This window comes from Myxocyprinus asiaticus, chromosome 13, assembly GCF_019703515.2.
Source record: "Myxocyprinus asiaticus isolate MX2 ecotype Aquarium Trade chromosome 13, UBuf_Myxa_2, whole genome shotgun sequence".
Classification (NCBI taxonomy): domain Eukaryota; kingdom Metazoa; phylum Chordata; class Actinopteri; order Cypriniformes; family Catostomidae; genus Myxocyprinus; species Myxocyprinus asiaticus.
In genome coordinates, this window is record NC_059356.1 from 11,103,382 (window position 1) to 11,119,731 (window position 16,350).

Sequence of the window (16,350 nt, forward strand, 5' to 3'; positions counted from 1 at the left end):
GAGTAAAAGAAGCACCAAAAATTACAGGCTTACGATCGGAGAAGACTGTGTCACATATTTCAACATAACAAACAGAAATACCATAAGATAAAACCAGATCTACTGAGTGTCCATGTAATGTGTAGGGCCCCTCACAGACTGCACAAGTTTAAAAGAGTCAATAAGATTTAAAAAGTCTTTCACCAGAGGATTTGATGGACAGCAAACATGGATATTAAAATCTCCCAGAATTAGAAGTCTATCATATTTTGGAAAGATTTCCCCTAAAAAGTCAGAAAAGTCTTGGTTAAAATCCTAATTACATTTTGGTGGACGATAAACCACTAAGCACAACACAGGGTCCACCAGATCTAATTGAAACACTTGCAATTCGAAACTGGAAAAAATATCCCTCTTTAAAATTTGGCAGTGAAAACCATTTTAAAAATAGAAGTGAGCCCTCCACACTGGCCTGTAGCACGAGGCGAGCTAAAAAATGTACAGTCTGGGGGAACAAGTTCAGCAAAGGGTCTTAGTTTGCCAACATTTTACCAAGTCTCAGTCACAAATAAAAAATCTCTTGAAGTGAATTTTTTTTTTAGGATAAATGTCTTGTTTGATAGCGATCTAGCATTAACCAATGCCAACTTGATTAAAATTGAAAGCTTACCATCTGTAATGCACGACACAGTGGGCAAAGTTTTCGGAGTTCTACGCCACCTTTACGAAGCTTTTGCAGCCGTTGTTGAGTGTGTTCGGCAAAGAACAATTTGCTGAATCCACAGGTACGCCAGTTCGAGAGAGCACCAGGTAATTAAGCAATAATAATCCAGCTCGTATCCAGAGAAGAGAGGCCAGGGATGGGTCACAGAGAAAGATGTCAAGCAGGACTTAAGCTTAATGGATATGCTGTACCCCCTCATTTTCCACGTCTTCTGCGACATTTCCTCCATGGAAGAGCACAAGGAAGCCGGCATAAACATGATGGTATATTGGACAGAAGGTACACGGTCCTATAAGTTCTTGCTTAAACAGCTCATCAACAGTGTTTCTGATGTTAATGAACATAAGGCGATCACAAACCAACACAGCAGAGATATCTTGGACCAGAAGAGACACAAAAAGGACAAAAGCAAACAGACCAGGTAACAGACGGCTAGCCACACACAACAACGTCATCTTGATTCCAAGCTGATTCCCTAAGCTGATGCGCTAAGTATTTCCTCTGTGAACATCTGCAAAGGAACTGGCAATATTGCTCCATGCTGCATTTGCTGCACCTTCAAGTATACCACCAAGCCTTGCACCATCAGCAGCTCCGACTGCCATACCTTCTTATCCTATTGCAAATCCTAGAAGTGCACCTACAAATGTGCCTTTTCCAATTGCTACAGCATAATCAACAAGTCTGACCATAAACCCAAGTCTACCTGCCACAATTAGCTCTGCCATTTCTCTGCTTTCCAACTGTACTCTTTCTTCATACTTCATAATCTCTCTGGAAAGTGTCTCCCCTGAATGTTCGTTCTCCAGTGCTTTCGACTTCTCCCTGAACTCCTTCTCCTTTGACAGTCTGAAGACTCGCTCCTCTGTCTGAATTCGTTTTTTGGCATCTTTGAATTCCAGGTTTGAATAAATTCCATGCTTCAAAACCATCTCATCTACCTTGGCAAACAATGCTTTTGTCTCACTACTGTCAGTCCTGTTTATTTACTCATTGAAGAACAGGTAGTTCTGCCCACATTTCTCAGCAAGCTCTCAAAAGTTTTTATTCTTCTTCACCTCGTCTTCTATTGACAGAGTTTTCAGACTTTTCTCATGGTATAAAACAATACTATACCATGCCAACTAGAAGTTGACCGATATATCAGTTTTACAATATACTTTATACTTGCTTTTTCAAGCAATCTGTTATCTGCAAAAATCAGTGGTGATAGTGACAATCATCCATTTCAGGTGCTTGAGGTTTTAATAGTATAACAACAGCCTTCTAAAGATTAAATAAAAACTGACTCCGCGTAGAGTTTTATTGTGCCATGTGACTACTACTATTGATGGATGATGATCAATGGTTGATGAATTACTACTCAAACAGAATTTATTAACCTATGACAACATTTACTTAATAGTGTTTGTATTGTAATACATTGTAGATGATTGTAAGAGAGAATGTCTTGTTTCCCATATGTGTTTTTGTGAGCTGGAAGCAAAGACATTTAAAAATAAGACTCCCCAGTGTAATAAAATATAATAAAATAATAATAATTAATAATAATACAAATAAACTGTATCTGGGATTTTATCAATTATGGACTCTGGTTGTCTCTATGTCTATGCCTGTCACAGTAAGGAAACATTCAGTGAATTGATTTTTAAAAACATTCGGCCGATTAATTGGTTACCTGCTTTTTCTACCAGCTTAGTTATCTGTATTGGAAAGCAAACACTATTTGTCGACCTCTAATACCAACCTGCTAGTAGGAGTGAAGAAGATGCTCCTTACAAAGCTGTAGTCCTTACAATAAGACTCTGTTACAAAACCTAGTGAGCTATTGCGACAAGCTCAGTGAGCAATCCAACCAAGATGGTGGACAAATTTAGAGAAATATTAATCATTATAATTAATTCATTAATGAATAATGAATTCATTTGTCAAAATATTGATAATAACAAGTTAATAAAAATGTACTATTTTACCCAATATTTGTGTGTGCTATGTATTTTTATGTGTATTAGAGAGTCACAACATTTGCTTAGCAACATGCTAATGCCACACTGATATCAGTTGTGAGTCGAGTATGTTGCTGCATATGTGCAGTAGGGTATTCCAATTTATGAGGTTCAATTACAAGGTTCCATTTCAGTTAGGATGCTGCCTGTATAGCTCTGTATTCTTCCTTGTCTCTGAATGAATGAGATACCCAACCGGCGAGTGGTGAGCTAATATTCCGATCTTCATTTGTCTAATGGATTAAGACTGCTGAAGCCATCAATTTGTTTACTGCCTTAAGGCAAAAGTATACTTAACTCACACAGTATGCATGACACAAATTTCGTAATCAGCACATTCTGCGCAGTTTGTACAATTGCAGCCCAGATTTTCTCAAAACGTGGACAGTTCTCGTCTGTATGCATCGTTGGTGCATGCGCCTGCCATTGACTGTACTAAAAGAGTATCACAAAGCAGTTGTAATGCGTAAACGCTTCAAAAATGTACATTTATTAGTATTGACATTGCTTGGACGGATCCAACTGCGTTACAAAACGTGTATTAATTCATAAGGTTAGTGATTAGATCGCAGAACTATAAATCAAATCAAATCAAAAATCAAATCACATTTATTGTCACACAGCCATATACACAAGTGCAATGGTGTGTGAAATTCTTGAGTGCAGTTCCGATCAACATAGCAGTCGTGACAGTGATGAGACATATACCAATTTACAATAAACTTCAAATTAACACAACACAATTTAAAGTCTAATATACACAAAATTACACACAACACAATATACAAATAATAACATACACTGTACAGTATACAATAAGCACAATATAGATACACATTATTCAAAATGAAAAAGTATATATAGTATATATAGAATGTACAGTAGGTTGTATTGTACTGTATTGACATTCAGGCTGTCGGTTGATAGTAAGTTAAGAGAGAATATTATATAATAATATAATTTATGACAGTCCGGTGTGAGATATAAGGGTAATAAAGTGCCGTGCTGATGTATTTTGATCGTGGGAGATCAAGAGTTCAAAAGTCTGATTGCTTAGGGGAAGAAGCTGTCATGAAGTCAGCTGGTGCAGGTCCTGATGCTGCGATACCGCCTGCCTGATGGTAGCAGTGAGAACAGCTCATGGCTCGGGTGGCTGGAGTCTCTGATGATCCTCCGAGCTTTTTTCACATACCGCCTTGTATATATGTCCTGGAGGGAGGGAAGCTCACCTCCGATGATGTGTCTGGCAGTTCGCACCACCCTTTGCAGTGCTTTGCGGTTGTGGGCGGTGCTATTGCCGTACCAGGCGGAGATACAGCCAGTCAGGATGCTCTCTACAGTGCAGGTGTAGAACCGTGTGAGGATGTGGCGGTTCATTCCAAACTTCCTCAGCCGTCTCAGGAAGAAGAGGCACTGATGAGCCTTCTTCACAACGACTTCAGTGTGGATGGACCATGTGAGTTCCTCAGTGATGTGGACACCCAGGAACTTGAAGCTGCTGAATCTCTCCACTGGTGCTCCATTGATGGTGATGGTGAACTAATGTAAGTATCTAAAAATTAATACTTTTTTTTTTATTGCACTAAAAAGTTTTCCTCCAAAAGAAATGAATTGTAATTTTGAAACATATGTATAAAATCATGAGCACTCACATAAGATAAGGACTCCAGTCAGTTTTATTCTACATGAAGAGGGTCCCCTTATGGGGTGGCCATGTTAGAATCACATGACTAATAGAATACTGCTCACTTATTCTCAGTAACCACCCTGTTATTGGACACTTTTGGGGTTGTAATAACTAGGGTCCCTCCAGTGAATCTCAGCCATTCCCACCACTGCATATACTTTATTCTTATACTTACCATATTAAAACCACACAAGACTCAAAAAACAACAAAACATATGCCCCCATTCCTTAGCATGCAGAATATGAATATTGACCTTTTTCACTGATGTCACCTTTTCCTCGCATCCGCCATATTTGTGACCATCAGCAGATCAGCAGTTATGTTGGTCAATGGAAAAACACCCATAAAATGAGATCAAGAAAAACATCAAAAATAGCTATTGATCCATGCCAAGTCACAGGAAATGTGTATATTGGGCTCAAGTCAGCGTAAATATTGCCAAATTGAACATTCGCGGACATTTGAAGAAATTTTATCCACGATTCATCTCTGTATGCCGGCGAGTCTGATGTGTGACCGGCGAGTGCATAAACTGTAAACCCAGACAAGCTGATTGTACTTAAATAATTTAAGGCAACTGATTGCCTTAAAATGTTTAAGGAATGCATAGTAAACAACACAGATCTATTTGAGTAGAATCAACTTAAAAGTTTAAGTTTAAAGTTTCGACTGGAAGATTTAAGTTTAGTCTACTAAAAGGCAAATTATTAGTACTCAAAACTTGCTGTAAAATCAGCCTTGCTGCCCACCTATTTAACTCATGATTATAAGTTACAATAACTACATTTTTCCTGTGGTATTTAGTTTTCTTTATTGTATTTATAATACCCAAATGTTTAAATTATGAAAACTTTAATTTTTAACTTCATTAATAAACACAAAAAAGTAATGCCTTTTTACATTTTATTTAGAGATGACATATCAACAAAATGTTTACATTGTTGCTTAATGTGAATATGGTAAACCAGATCTAGAAACAGTTTTTTCTTTTCTAATATTATCCTTCATTCTAACAGTGTTAAATATTTTGCAGCAGTCTATAAACCATGTACTGCTCAAAAAATAGGAAGAAAATTCTATTAAGACTTTGCATTAAAACATTCAACATAGAACCTCTTATTTAAAAAAAAATAAAGCAAAATAAAGCAGGGTAAATGTAACCGTGGATTCAACTGCAAAATACAAAATCAGCTTCAAGATTGAGAAAACACATTTCTGACCAGATGGAACACTAAACAAAAATAGCACTAGCAGATTGTTTAAATATATCACTGCAGTCTAATTGTGCCACACAACAAAACAGGAACATTAAGAACAGTTGAGCAATAATCATAAATGTGTCTTCCATAGCAAGTTGACTTTTCAGGTTTTGAAGTTTGGACGATAGCTCACTTTTGCCCAGGTTTAGCACGACCTGCTGAATAAAGGTAAAAGTGTATGCATAAGTTAGCCCAAACAAAAGACACATTGCCTGAGGTAGGTCATTCAGGTCATCAATGACAAGACTGCCCTCCAGGATAACCCCTACTCTTGATGGGTTCAGCTGAGGAAGTGCCGGGTTTTGGGACACATTATCCGCAAGGCAGAGGAGTCTCACTGAAATGTTTAAGAGGCCTACATCATTAAGATCCTAACAGAAAAAGTATGTGTGTTAGTTCTATGTTTGAGGTTTGTATGATTTTTTTTCTGGCAGGGCCTGACTATAAAGGGTTTGGTTAAACCAACAGTGACAATAGTGACTAAATTAATTATGCTGGTTACAATACTGTATTAATGCAATGTTGATGATAATATTCAAATGCAGTTTAACATTTCAGTTACATTAAATTCAAACAAACATTAAAATTGGTTTATAGTTTATGTAAGCTTTAACAACAATAAAATCATTTCTTTCCATTACTTCAGTCTAAATTGAATTTGTAAAACAAATTACCAAATTTCAGAACATGAAATACAGGTTAAGACAGAAAATGGTGTCATCTTCTTTACTTCAGCCAACTGTTGAATTTACTGTGTAGTTGGTCTTGGCATCTAAAAATACAAAAATTAAACTATTTTTTAAAATCACGTCACGGCAAATAACTCCCAGTCTAGTCCAGAATATTTGTCAATGAAGAAGGCATCTTGATAAAAGCACAATTTTTTGTTATCATCATCAAACAAACCCAGGCTTTGAGTGAATTAACCAGTGAGAATCTGAATAGGGGGTGGTCCTTGCAAAACAGTGAAACTGTAAGCTTAAAAAAAAAAAAACAACAACAACAAAAAAAAAAACATTATAAACTTAAAGATACTAGTGCAACCAGTGATAACCTTATAATAGTACAATATACTAAGATTGGTTAAGTAATGCAATAAAACTTTTTTTTAAGTAAAATATACTTAAAATGTTTGCATAGAAACAACTTTTGGGCTAACAGTGTAGAAAAAACAAATTGAAATCACAATCCAGAAATGAAAACCAGAATCAAGGTGGCTAGATGAGTTCAACCAGAAACAGGTGACCTGTTCAGAAATGTAGATAAATTATAAAGACTTTGCAAAATTATGGTTTGAAACTTATTTTTATTTATTTATTTATTTATTTATTTATTTTTCTTTTTTCATTCTTTGCAAATTAAAATGTTTTGATCACAAAAAACAAAACAAAACAAAAACAGTATTTTACTGAATTTTTATTTTTTTTGTACAAAGTTGTACATTTTATATTTGGTCAAAGTGTTAATAATAAAATCTATTTAAACACTAAGCTATTTGACTCTTGGCACAATTTGTTATCTTGCATGGCTCAGCAGGAGGCAGTCATTGTCTGGCCACTCCCCTTGTTGAAAACACACCTGTGTACTTTTATGATCTAGTTCACTTTTAGGAAACTCGCCAAAGAGGTGAACGAGTCCCATTCATAAGCTTCAGCAGAGGTAAGTTCCAGTGAGATTACAATAACTCCCTTTGAACGTGTAACTTTAAATGTTAGCTCACTATTTAATAGGGCAACAATTACAATCTTGCTTTAAAACAAGATCTATCAACACGGGTGGGAAATATACTGCAATTATATACAGCTATAATACAAAAAAAGTCTCCTTTTTGTGAAACATAGTTCATTTGTATTGTTTGAGTTTGACCAATAACTAAAAGTTTATATGAGAGCTACTGTTTGAAAGTCTGTTACAGTATTCAGCTCCGAAACCAGCTGGATAAATATTTAGACTTGTCTGCGTGACGAAAAGAGATTTCTGGTTAAACTTGTTCATCCACATACCACGGTGTACTCACGTTGCCACAGAATGGAATGGCACACAATGCATTATATAATCATTTGGAAACATTTACATAGCCACAAAAAAGCAAGAGCTGCTCTTTAATGAAAGATATTGCAGAAAGTCAGGTTTGGAGAAGGACAGCATATTTTTTTATTGTATATAATTTATTGTGCTTATCTGTAACCCTGGAATGTCTGGTATGACGCTAACAGGCAAGAATGTTCTATTCTCTAATCTTGGCTAATGTGTTTGCTTTCTGCATTAAACTTGACCTGAACATTTACTTGCTCAAGTTTTTTGCCAATGTACTGTATATTAGGACATTACTTTTATTAAATAGTCTATGATTTGAGAAATAAGATGTCAAATAATTATATATATATATATATTTTTTTACTTTATTAGGCAAGTATAAATGTATAAAGAACTTCTCTTGGTGCTGGTGTCGACATAAATTCAGACAAAAGTCGAAATTATAGAAACGAAAGTAGAAATACAGTTGAAACGGTTGCACCGAGTTCTATATCGTGACACGACAAGTTTCCAGACATAAGTAATTTATAGAAACGAAGCAAAAATGCTGCTACACAGAAATATGGAGCCGGATTTCCCAGCAATGAGATTTTACTGTGGGTGGAGCAACCCAGTGTGATGCAACAGAAACGGAAAATAAACAACCTACAAAATATCCTGTTTCTTGTCACCATCATGATTTAAAGGAATAGTTCACCCAAAAATGAAAATTCTCTCATCATTTACTCACCCTCATGCCATCCCAGATGTGTATGACTTTCTCTCTTCTGCTGAACACAAATGAAGATTTTAAGAAGAATATTTCAGCTCAGTAGGTCCATACTATGATAGTGAATGGTGACAAAAAGTTTATGCTTCCTTTATAAGCATATAAAGGAAGCATAAAAGTAATCCATATGACTTCAGTGGTTTAATCCATGTCTTCTGAAGCGATATGATAGGTGTGGGTGAGAAACAGATCAATATTTAAGTAATTTTCTACAAAATATTCTCCTCCCTGCCCAATAGGTGGTAATATGCATGAAGAATGTGAATGGCCAAAAACAAAAGAAGAAAAATGTGAAAGTGAAAGTGGAGATTGATAGTAAAAACAGACTTAAATATTGATCTGTTTCGCACTCACACCTATCATTTCGCTTCTGAAGATATAGATTTAACCACTGGAGTCTTATGGATTACATTTATGTGGCCTTTATGTGCTTTTTGAAGCTTCAAAGTTCTGGTCACCATTCACTTGCACTGTATACGGACCTACAGAGCTGAAATATTCTTCTAAAAATGTTAATTTGTGTTCTGCATAAGAAAGAAAGTCATACACATCTGAGATGGCATAAGGGTGGATAGTAAATTTAGAGAATTTTCATTTTTGGGTGAACTATGTCTTTAAGGGTGTTCACACTGACAGCGACTAAAATAATAAATGCTGTCTTCACAGGCTGTATTCGAAGGTAGGAAGGCATCGAGGCATGTCCCAATCTAATATTTGTGTAACATCCTGTCTACCAAGATGGTTTCATCTGGTCGGTTTTTGAAGACAGCATGGATGTGTATTTCACTGCCTTCGAAATCCCACAATCTTGTGCTTGCAGTTCAGTGGTTGGTGGAAATAAAAAAAAGGTCTTTAATGGAACATTCAAAATTAAATTAATTCATTAATGTCTTTTTTTCAATATACAGTATAGTTTTATTTCTAGGAAGAAATAAGAATTGTAGCTATTAAATATTTCTTTGGTGATGACTAAAGCTCACTTGAGTTTGTTTTAGATCATCAGATGTTGTGTTATGGTGCATTGGAAGTGCATTGGAAATTTAGGCTTTGACCACACTGCAGGGGAAATCCCAATTTTTTTATGCTTTTTTAGACCGACTCTTTAAACTGCAAGTTGTATTTGGCCAGATCTGATGTTTTCTGATCAGACTGCAGTCGCTTTTGCTAGTCCACATTAGTTGTCACAGTAACAGCACAAACTTGCATGGGTTCACCATGTGCGAGTTTATCAATGGATGTTTCAACAGTGATTATGTTTTTATTAAGGCATAATCATCATACACCAGGGTGTCGCATCCAGTAGCATCTAAGTTTGTACAAAACAACGAATACCAAGCACAAGCCTTTACTGGTTTTAATCAGATTTCAAACCACCTATGAAGATTGCTATTGGTGTGAACGACCCTTTACATGGAAGAGATAACTTTTATTGTTTATCTCTTTATGGTGTCACACCAGGTTGGGACACGGTGTTGAAGTGCAACATATGCAAAATTACTGGAAGCCTTTGCTATGGATGGGAATGACAAAAAATGAGCATGTGATGTTTTGAAATACTGAAAAAAGTATTTTTCTTAAGTTTTATTTGACAAGTTATTTTATGTTGTGTTCTCAGGCAATGGAATCAACCATCAGCCTCCTCTCCGAGAAGCACTTCCTGTGCTCTCTGTGCGAGGAAATCTTCAGCAACCCAGTTACGACGCCCTGTGGACACAGCTTTTGTAAAACATGTCTGCGTGTATACTGGGGCCGCAGTGGGTCAGATGAGTGTCCACTCTGTAGAAGGGCCTTTGGTTCCAGACCCCATCTCAGTGTTAACCGCATACTGGCAGACGTCACTGAAAACTACAGGAAAACACGTTTGACTGCTAAATCAAAGTTTTTTAGTATGGATGAACTGCAAGATGAACCTGTGAGTACTTTTAGAAGGGTAAAGAAACACAGACTCTAAAATAAATCTCAATAACTGGCAGTACAGGAGAGAATCAGTTACGTCACACACCGCTGCACGATGCAAAGGTTGTGGTTTTGAGTGATTGAGACAACATTCTTAAAATGAGCCAACAATCTTACTAATTTTTTGGTTTTGTTCTTCACTCATACACCGGAAACAGAAGAATGCAGGAGAGGTGGAACAAATGATCCAGGAGAGACTTCAGAAGGTTGAGAAACTTCAGTATTCCTTAAAGCTCTTAAAGGTACAGCAATATCATTTAAAACCAAAATTTTCAGAATTATTTGTGAAAAAAAGTTTTTTTTATTTTTTTTATTATCATTTACTCACCCTCATGTCGTCACAACCCCTGATTATTTCTTATTTTTCTTCCATCTTATTTTCTTCCTTCAAAAATAAAATGAGATATTAGACAGAATGTCCGAGCTGCTGCTTTCCATCCAATGATACTGCTCCAAAAAGGACAAAAACAAAAAAGCAATTAGACAGCAATATGTGAAGAACTGACTGGAATTTAAGGCCAGGTTTGATATCATTGGTCAACATGATCATATGGGAAGTCAGCATGTTGTTTCTGAGAGTTCCTGTTCCATAGGATCACGCACATTATGCCAAATCACTGACAAGTGACATTTTGGCATCTGCTCAAACGTGTTTACCTTCCCTTGTGGTACAACCAGAAGCGCATTGCATAAGCAGACTCGGAGACCCAGGTTTGTGTCTTGTATTGAAACCAGGAAGCACTTATCGCAGTCGCATAATCAGTGCATTTTTCCCTCTAACATTACACTTTTACTTCACTGATGGTTCACTGTATTACATCCTGTACCTGAAAACGACTCACTTCAAAACTCGCTTTTGTCGCCCCTCAGTGGACATTTCCACACTTACCGCTTTGGCCCTTGGGTTGCAGTGTTTCGAATTTTAGTAAGCACAGACCAATTTTAGCGAAAAGGTAACCTACTGTTTCTGATTTCACTGTGAGATCAGTCTAGTGTGGGTAAATGCCAGAGATATGGGGCTCTCACGTCACATGACCGCAAGTTTGAAAAAAGCAAACGAGATTTGAGAGCTTCAGCAGAGGGTAAGATTATCAGTGAAAAACTGCATAAATTTCAGCCTTTTCCTTACATAAACCTATTGTGTGGCATCAGAACACTTGAAATACAGCGCACAAGTCAGATGGACTACTTTCATGATGCTTTAATAATGCTTGGCATTATAAATCACCACCTACTTTTATGGAAAACAGTGGCTCAGGCGTTCCATCTAATGTCTCCTTTAGTGTTTCTCGGAAAAAAGTGAAATGGAACAACATGAGGGTGAGTAATTGATGACAACATTAACATTTTTGGTTGAACTGTTCCTTTAAGGCGTGTTCTTCCCCCACACAGATCACTTGTCTCAGGGAGGTTCAGGAGAGTCAGAGGGTGTTTTCTTCTCTGTTGAGCACATTAGAGCAGAGCCATAAACTGGTAGTGGATGCAGTTGAGCAGAAACAAAGAGAGGCGGAGAAAAGAGTCGACAGACTTGTGAAAAGTCTGGAGAAAGAAATCCTTGATCTGAAAAGTGAACACACCCAGCCAGAGCTCTTACGCTTGGATGACAAGGAGCGTCTTAAAAAGGTGACCTAATTCAAACTGTTTTCTGTTGAAAATAATAAATCACTTTTCTCTTTTATTTTGCTTTCAGTAGTCTTTGTTTTCTTCTAATGCCTAGTCTCAGTTTTTTTTTCTTTAACACATCTTTGGAAAAGTACGTCTCTGAATTCAATATGTTAATCTTAAAAGTGCACTAAGTCATTTTTTCCTCATTAAAAAAGCCATACTCCCTAAGAAATGAATTGTAATTTTGAAACATATGTAGGAAATCTTGAGCACTCACATTAAAATGAAGACTCCAGTCATATCAGTAACCTTATAAAAGCTGTTATTCTACATGGAGAGGGTCCTCACATGGGGGCTGCCATGTTAGATTCACATGACCAGCCAAATACTACTCGCTTAATCTCAGTAACCATCTTGTTATTGGACACTCGTTATACACTATTTCACTCATTGATTAAAGTAATCATGGCTGACTGTGAGTTGTGAATTTTTACATTGGCATCAGTAACTGAAAACTATTGCATTTGAATGATGCTGCATCCAGGCCACTAGGTGTCAGTGCAAGTCTAAGACGACATGAAGGAAAACTTGCACTTTTAAAGGTGTGCTCCATAAAATTATTGTTTGTGTCATCTTACAATGACACCTAGGGGCAAATGCAAAAGTTTTATTCAAATGCAAAAGTTTTCAATTACCAGTGCTATTGTTGAAATTTACTGTTTGCAGTCAGCCATGATTAATTTAATCCATAAGTGAAAGTATCCAATAACTAAGCGGTTATAACATCATGTGATCTTAACATGGCAGCCCCCTTGAGGGGACCCCCTCTATGTAGAATAAAACAGGTTTTATAAGGTTACTGATATGAGTGGGGTCTTTATCTCATGTGGGTTATCATGATTATATACTCACGTTTCAAAATTAATATTAATTTCTTTAGGAGTAAAACATTTTAATGAGGAAAAAAATTACTGAGTGCACCTTTAAAGGACTATTTCAATTAATATTGAAAACTCTGTCATTATTTTCTCACCTTCATTTCATTCCAAACCCGTATACACACCCGTATTCATGCAGCTATTTACCATACAAAAGCTGTTCATGGCTGCTTCTCTCAAGCTCTAAAAAGCACCAAAAAACACCAATGAAGAACCATAAAAGTAGTCCATACAGCCTGTGCACAAATTACCAAGGTGAAGGAAAGATTATCAGTGAATAATGACTTTAATTTTGTTCTGTTTCTTACACAAAGCTATTGGATTCCCCCCCCCCCTTTTAGATCCTGACAGCCATGGTCAATCTTAGCTATCGCTGAAAATGGGCTATTGTTCCATAAAGATTCTTTAAAATTTGCCCTTTTGTGTTCTACAGAAAAACAACAGGTTTTGGAATGACATGAGGGTGAATGAATAATTTTTGTATTCATCATTCCTTTAAACAAGTACTGCATTTGAAAGAATACTGTACATTTTTCCATTCTTTAGAGTTTCAGTCATATACCGGCAGTGATGAGAGACTGGTCTAAAGTCACACTGGAGACTGATCCTTGCGTTGGCTTCACCAGGCAGGCAGTGGTTGACTTCATGGATACAGCCATGATGGAAGCTAAAAGACTTTCTAAAGCAGGTATGTATGATTAATTAATTTGAGTTTTGTTGCATAATTTCCCTCCACTGTGTTCCTAGTTGTTGCTTAATTATGCTTTTGCCTGTTGGTCCTAAACAGATACTTCATAGTTTCTTTCATTTATTACCCTTATTAGCATTTCTGAGCATCTACGTGTGTGATCCCATGTACTGGGGTCAAATACATTTCCAGTGTAGCACTATAGGGGAGATAACCAGTCACAATGAAAACATAAAATGTTAGAATCAAAGCATGTTTGGATGCAGTGCATCTATTTAACTTAAGCAATGTTGTCTATGACCAGTTTAGGACGATACTTTTTCTCCATGTTTTTTTGAAGAAAACAGAGGTATTAGTAGCCAAAAATGCTATAATTAACTGTATAATAAGTGCACTTAGTAATTGTATCCACTGTGGAAAAAAAGTAGGCCTACTGTTGAAATATATTTTAATATGATGTACACTTACATAAAAATAAAGACTCGAGTCATAGGATAAAAGCATTCATCATTTACTCACCCTCATGCCAGATGTGTATGACTGACTTTCTTCTGCTGAACACAAATGAAGATTTCAGCTCTGCAGGTCCATACAATGCAAGTGAATGATGACCAGAACTTCGAAGCTCCAAAAATCACAAAGTCAGCATAAAAGTAATCCATATAACTCCAGTTGTTTAATCCATGTCTTCTGAATCAATATGATAGATGTGGGTGAGAAACAGATCAATATTTAAGTCCTTTTTTACTATAAATCTTCACCTTTGACCAGCCCTAACCAGTAGGTGGTGATATGCACAAAGAATGCTAATCACCAAAAAACAAAAGAAGAAGAATGTGAAAGTGAAAGTGGATATTTACAGTAAAAATGGACTTAAATATTGATCTGTTTCTCACCCACACTTATCATGTCACTTCTGAAGATATGGATTTAACCACTGGAGTCATATGGATTACTTTTATGATTCCTTTATGTCCTTTTTTAAGCTTAAAATTCTGGTCACCATTCACTTGCATTGTATGGACCTGCAGAGCTGAAATATTCTTCTAAAAATCTTCATTTGTGTTCTACAGAAGAAAGAAAGTCCCACATTGGACATTATGAGGGTGAGTAAATGATGAAAGAATTGTCATTTTTGGGTGAACTATCCCTTTAATAAAACATACTTTATTGGACATGAATTGATTTTTATTAAATACAACTTATAAAACATTTACATTATCTGAGTTGAAAACATTGTGATAAACAGCTGTAATTACCTATTTTGCTTAAAAACAAAAGAAGATGCATTGACTTCGCATGGGCTCAAGTGTATCGATGAATCTTTTATTTAAAATGCTCAACATGAACAGTTCAAACAAAACGATTCACTAAATTGAATTGGACTTCCCAAAGCTACATAAGTAAATTGACGAGTCGTTTGTTTTAACCGGTTTAGAGAAGAACATTTTTACTGTCTTGGTTTGCTTGCCTGCAGCATGCGCAATACAATGTGACAAAATGCAATGTCGTGTTTTGTTATATTGTTTGCTGGAAAAAGTAGCGGTAACACTTTACAATAAGGTTCCATTTGTTAACATTAGTTAACATGAACTAACAATTAACTAAATCTTTTTTTTTTTTACAGCATTTATTCATCTTTGTTAATGTTAGTTAATAAAAATACAATTGTTCATTGTTAGTTCATGTTTTTTCATAGTGCATTAATGTTAAATAATAACACTTTTGATTTTAAATATGTATTAGTATATGTTGAAATGAATATTAACTAAGATTAATAAATGCTTAATACGTATTGTTCATTGTTAGTTCATGTTAACTAATGTTAACTACAAAAAAGTGTACCTTAAATGTAAATGTTAGGGAATGTTATGAAGAATTTAATCCTTTTTTGTGTTGTTACTATTGCTTCTTTTTATTTATTTATTTATTTATTTATTCATATCATGCAGAATGAATATTTTATAAGTCCTTTAATATTTTTCAGAACTGAAGAGATTACAGAAATACTCAGGTATGTTTAATAATACAAACCTCTGTTCTATTTTCATAATTAATAGACATTTTTACAATGGTATTTCTGGAAATCTAATTGATGTCTTCATTACAGTTGACGTTACTCTGAATCACCGGACAGCCCACCCCTATCTCTACATCTCTGAGGACAGGAAAGAGGTTAGACATACAAATAAGCGACAAGAAGTCCCAGAGAACCCTAAGAGGTTTGACCGGGTGGCCAATGTGATGGCCAAGGAAGCCCTGAGCTATGGAAGACACCTCTGGGAAGTGGAGGTCGGCGACAAGACTGAGTGGGACTTGGGCGTGGCCAGACAATCTGTCAATAGAAAGGGGAAATTCACAATATGTCCTGCCAATGGCTTCTGGACACTTAGCTTAAAGAATGGGACCCAGTATGTGGCTAACACATTCCCTCCCACTTCTCTGGCCCTTGGTCACAGGCCCAGAAAAGTGGCCATCTACCTGGACTATGGGGAGGGCCGCGTGTCTTTCTTCTGTTTGGATACTGGAGCTCATATCCACACTTTCAAAGATACTTTCACAGATAAGCTCCACCCCATCCTCAGCCCAGGACGACCTCATGGGGACAAGAACACTGCTCCTCTTATAATCAGCTCCAGCTGTTGCAGTATCTGAACCATTATGCTGCCCTGAAAACTTTCAGTTTCTTTGCCGCTGCCAT

General features: G+C 36.3%; 1 protein-coding gene and 1 pseudogene across 1 annotated transcript; one reads left to right on the top strand and one right to left on the bottom strand.

Annotated features, from left to right (window-relative positions):
* Positions 1–1,191: 1,191 nt before the first annotated feature.
* On the bottom strand, positions 1,192–3,114 carry LOC127450599 (uncharacterized; annotated as a pseudogene).
* A 4,124-nt stretch (positions 3,115–7,238) lies between these two features.
* LOC127449789 (E3 ubiquitin-protein ligase TRIM39-like) lies at positions 7,239–16,350 on the top strand. Its single transcript, XM_051713342.1, has 7 exons — positions 7,239–7,315; positions 10,078–10,374; positions 10,577–10,660; positions 11,811–12,041; positions 13,508–13,649; positions 15,637–15,663; positions 15,760–16,350. Exons 2-7 carry the CDS (start codon positions 10,081–10,083, stop codon positions 16,302–16,304), a joined length of 1,323 nt encoding a protein of 440 aa, XP_051569302.1. The 5' UTR covers positions 7,239–7,315; positions 10,078–10,080; the 3' UTR covers positions 16,305–16,350.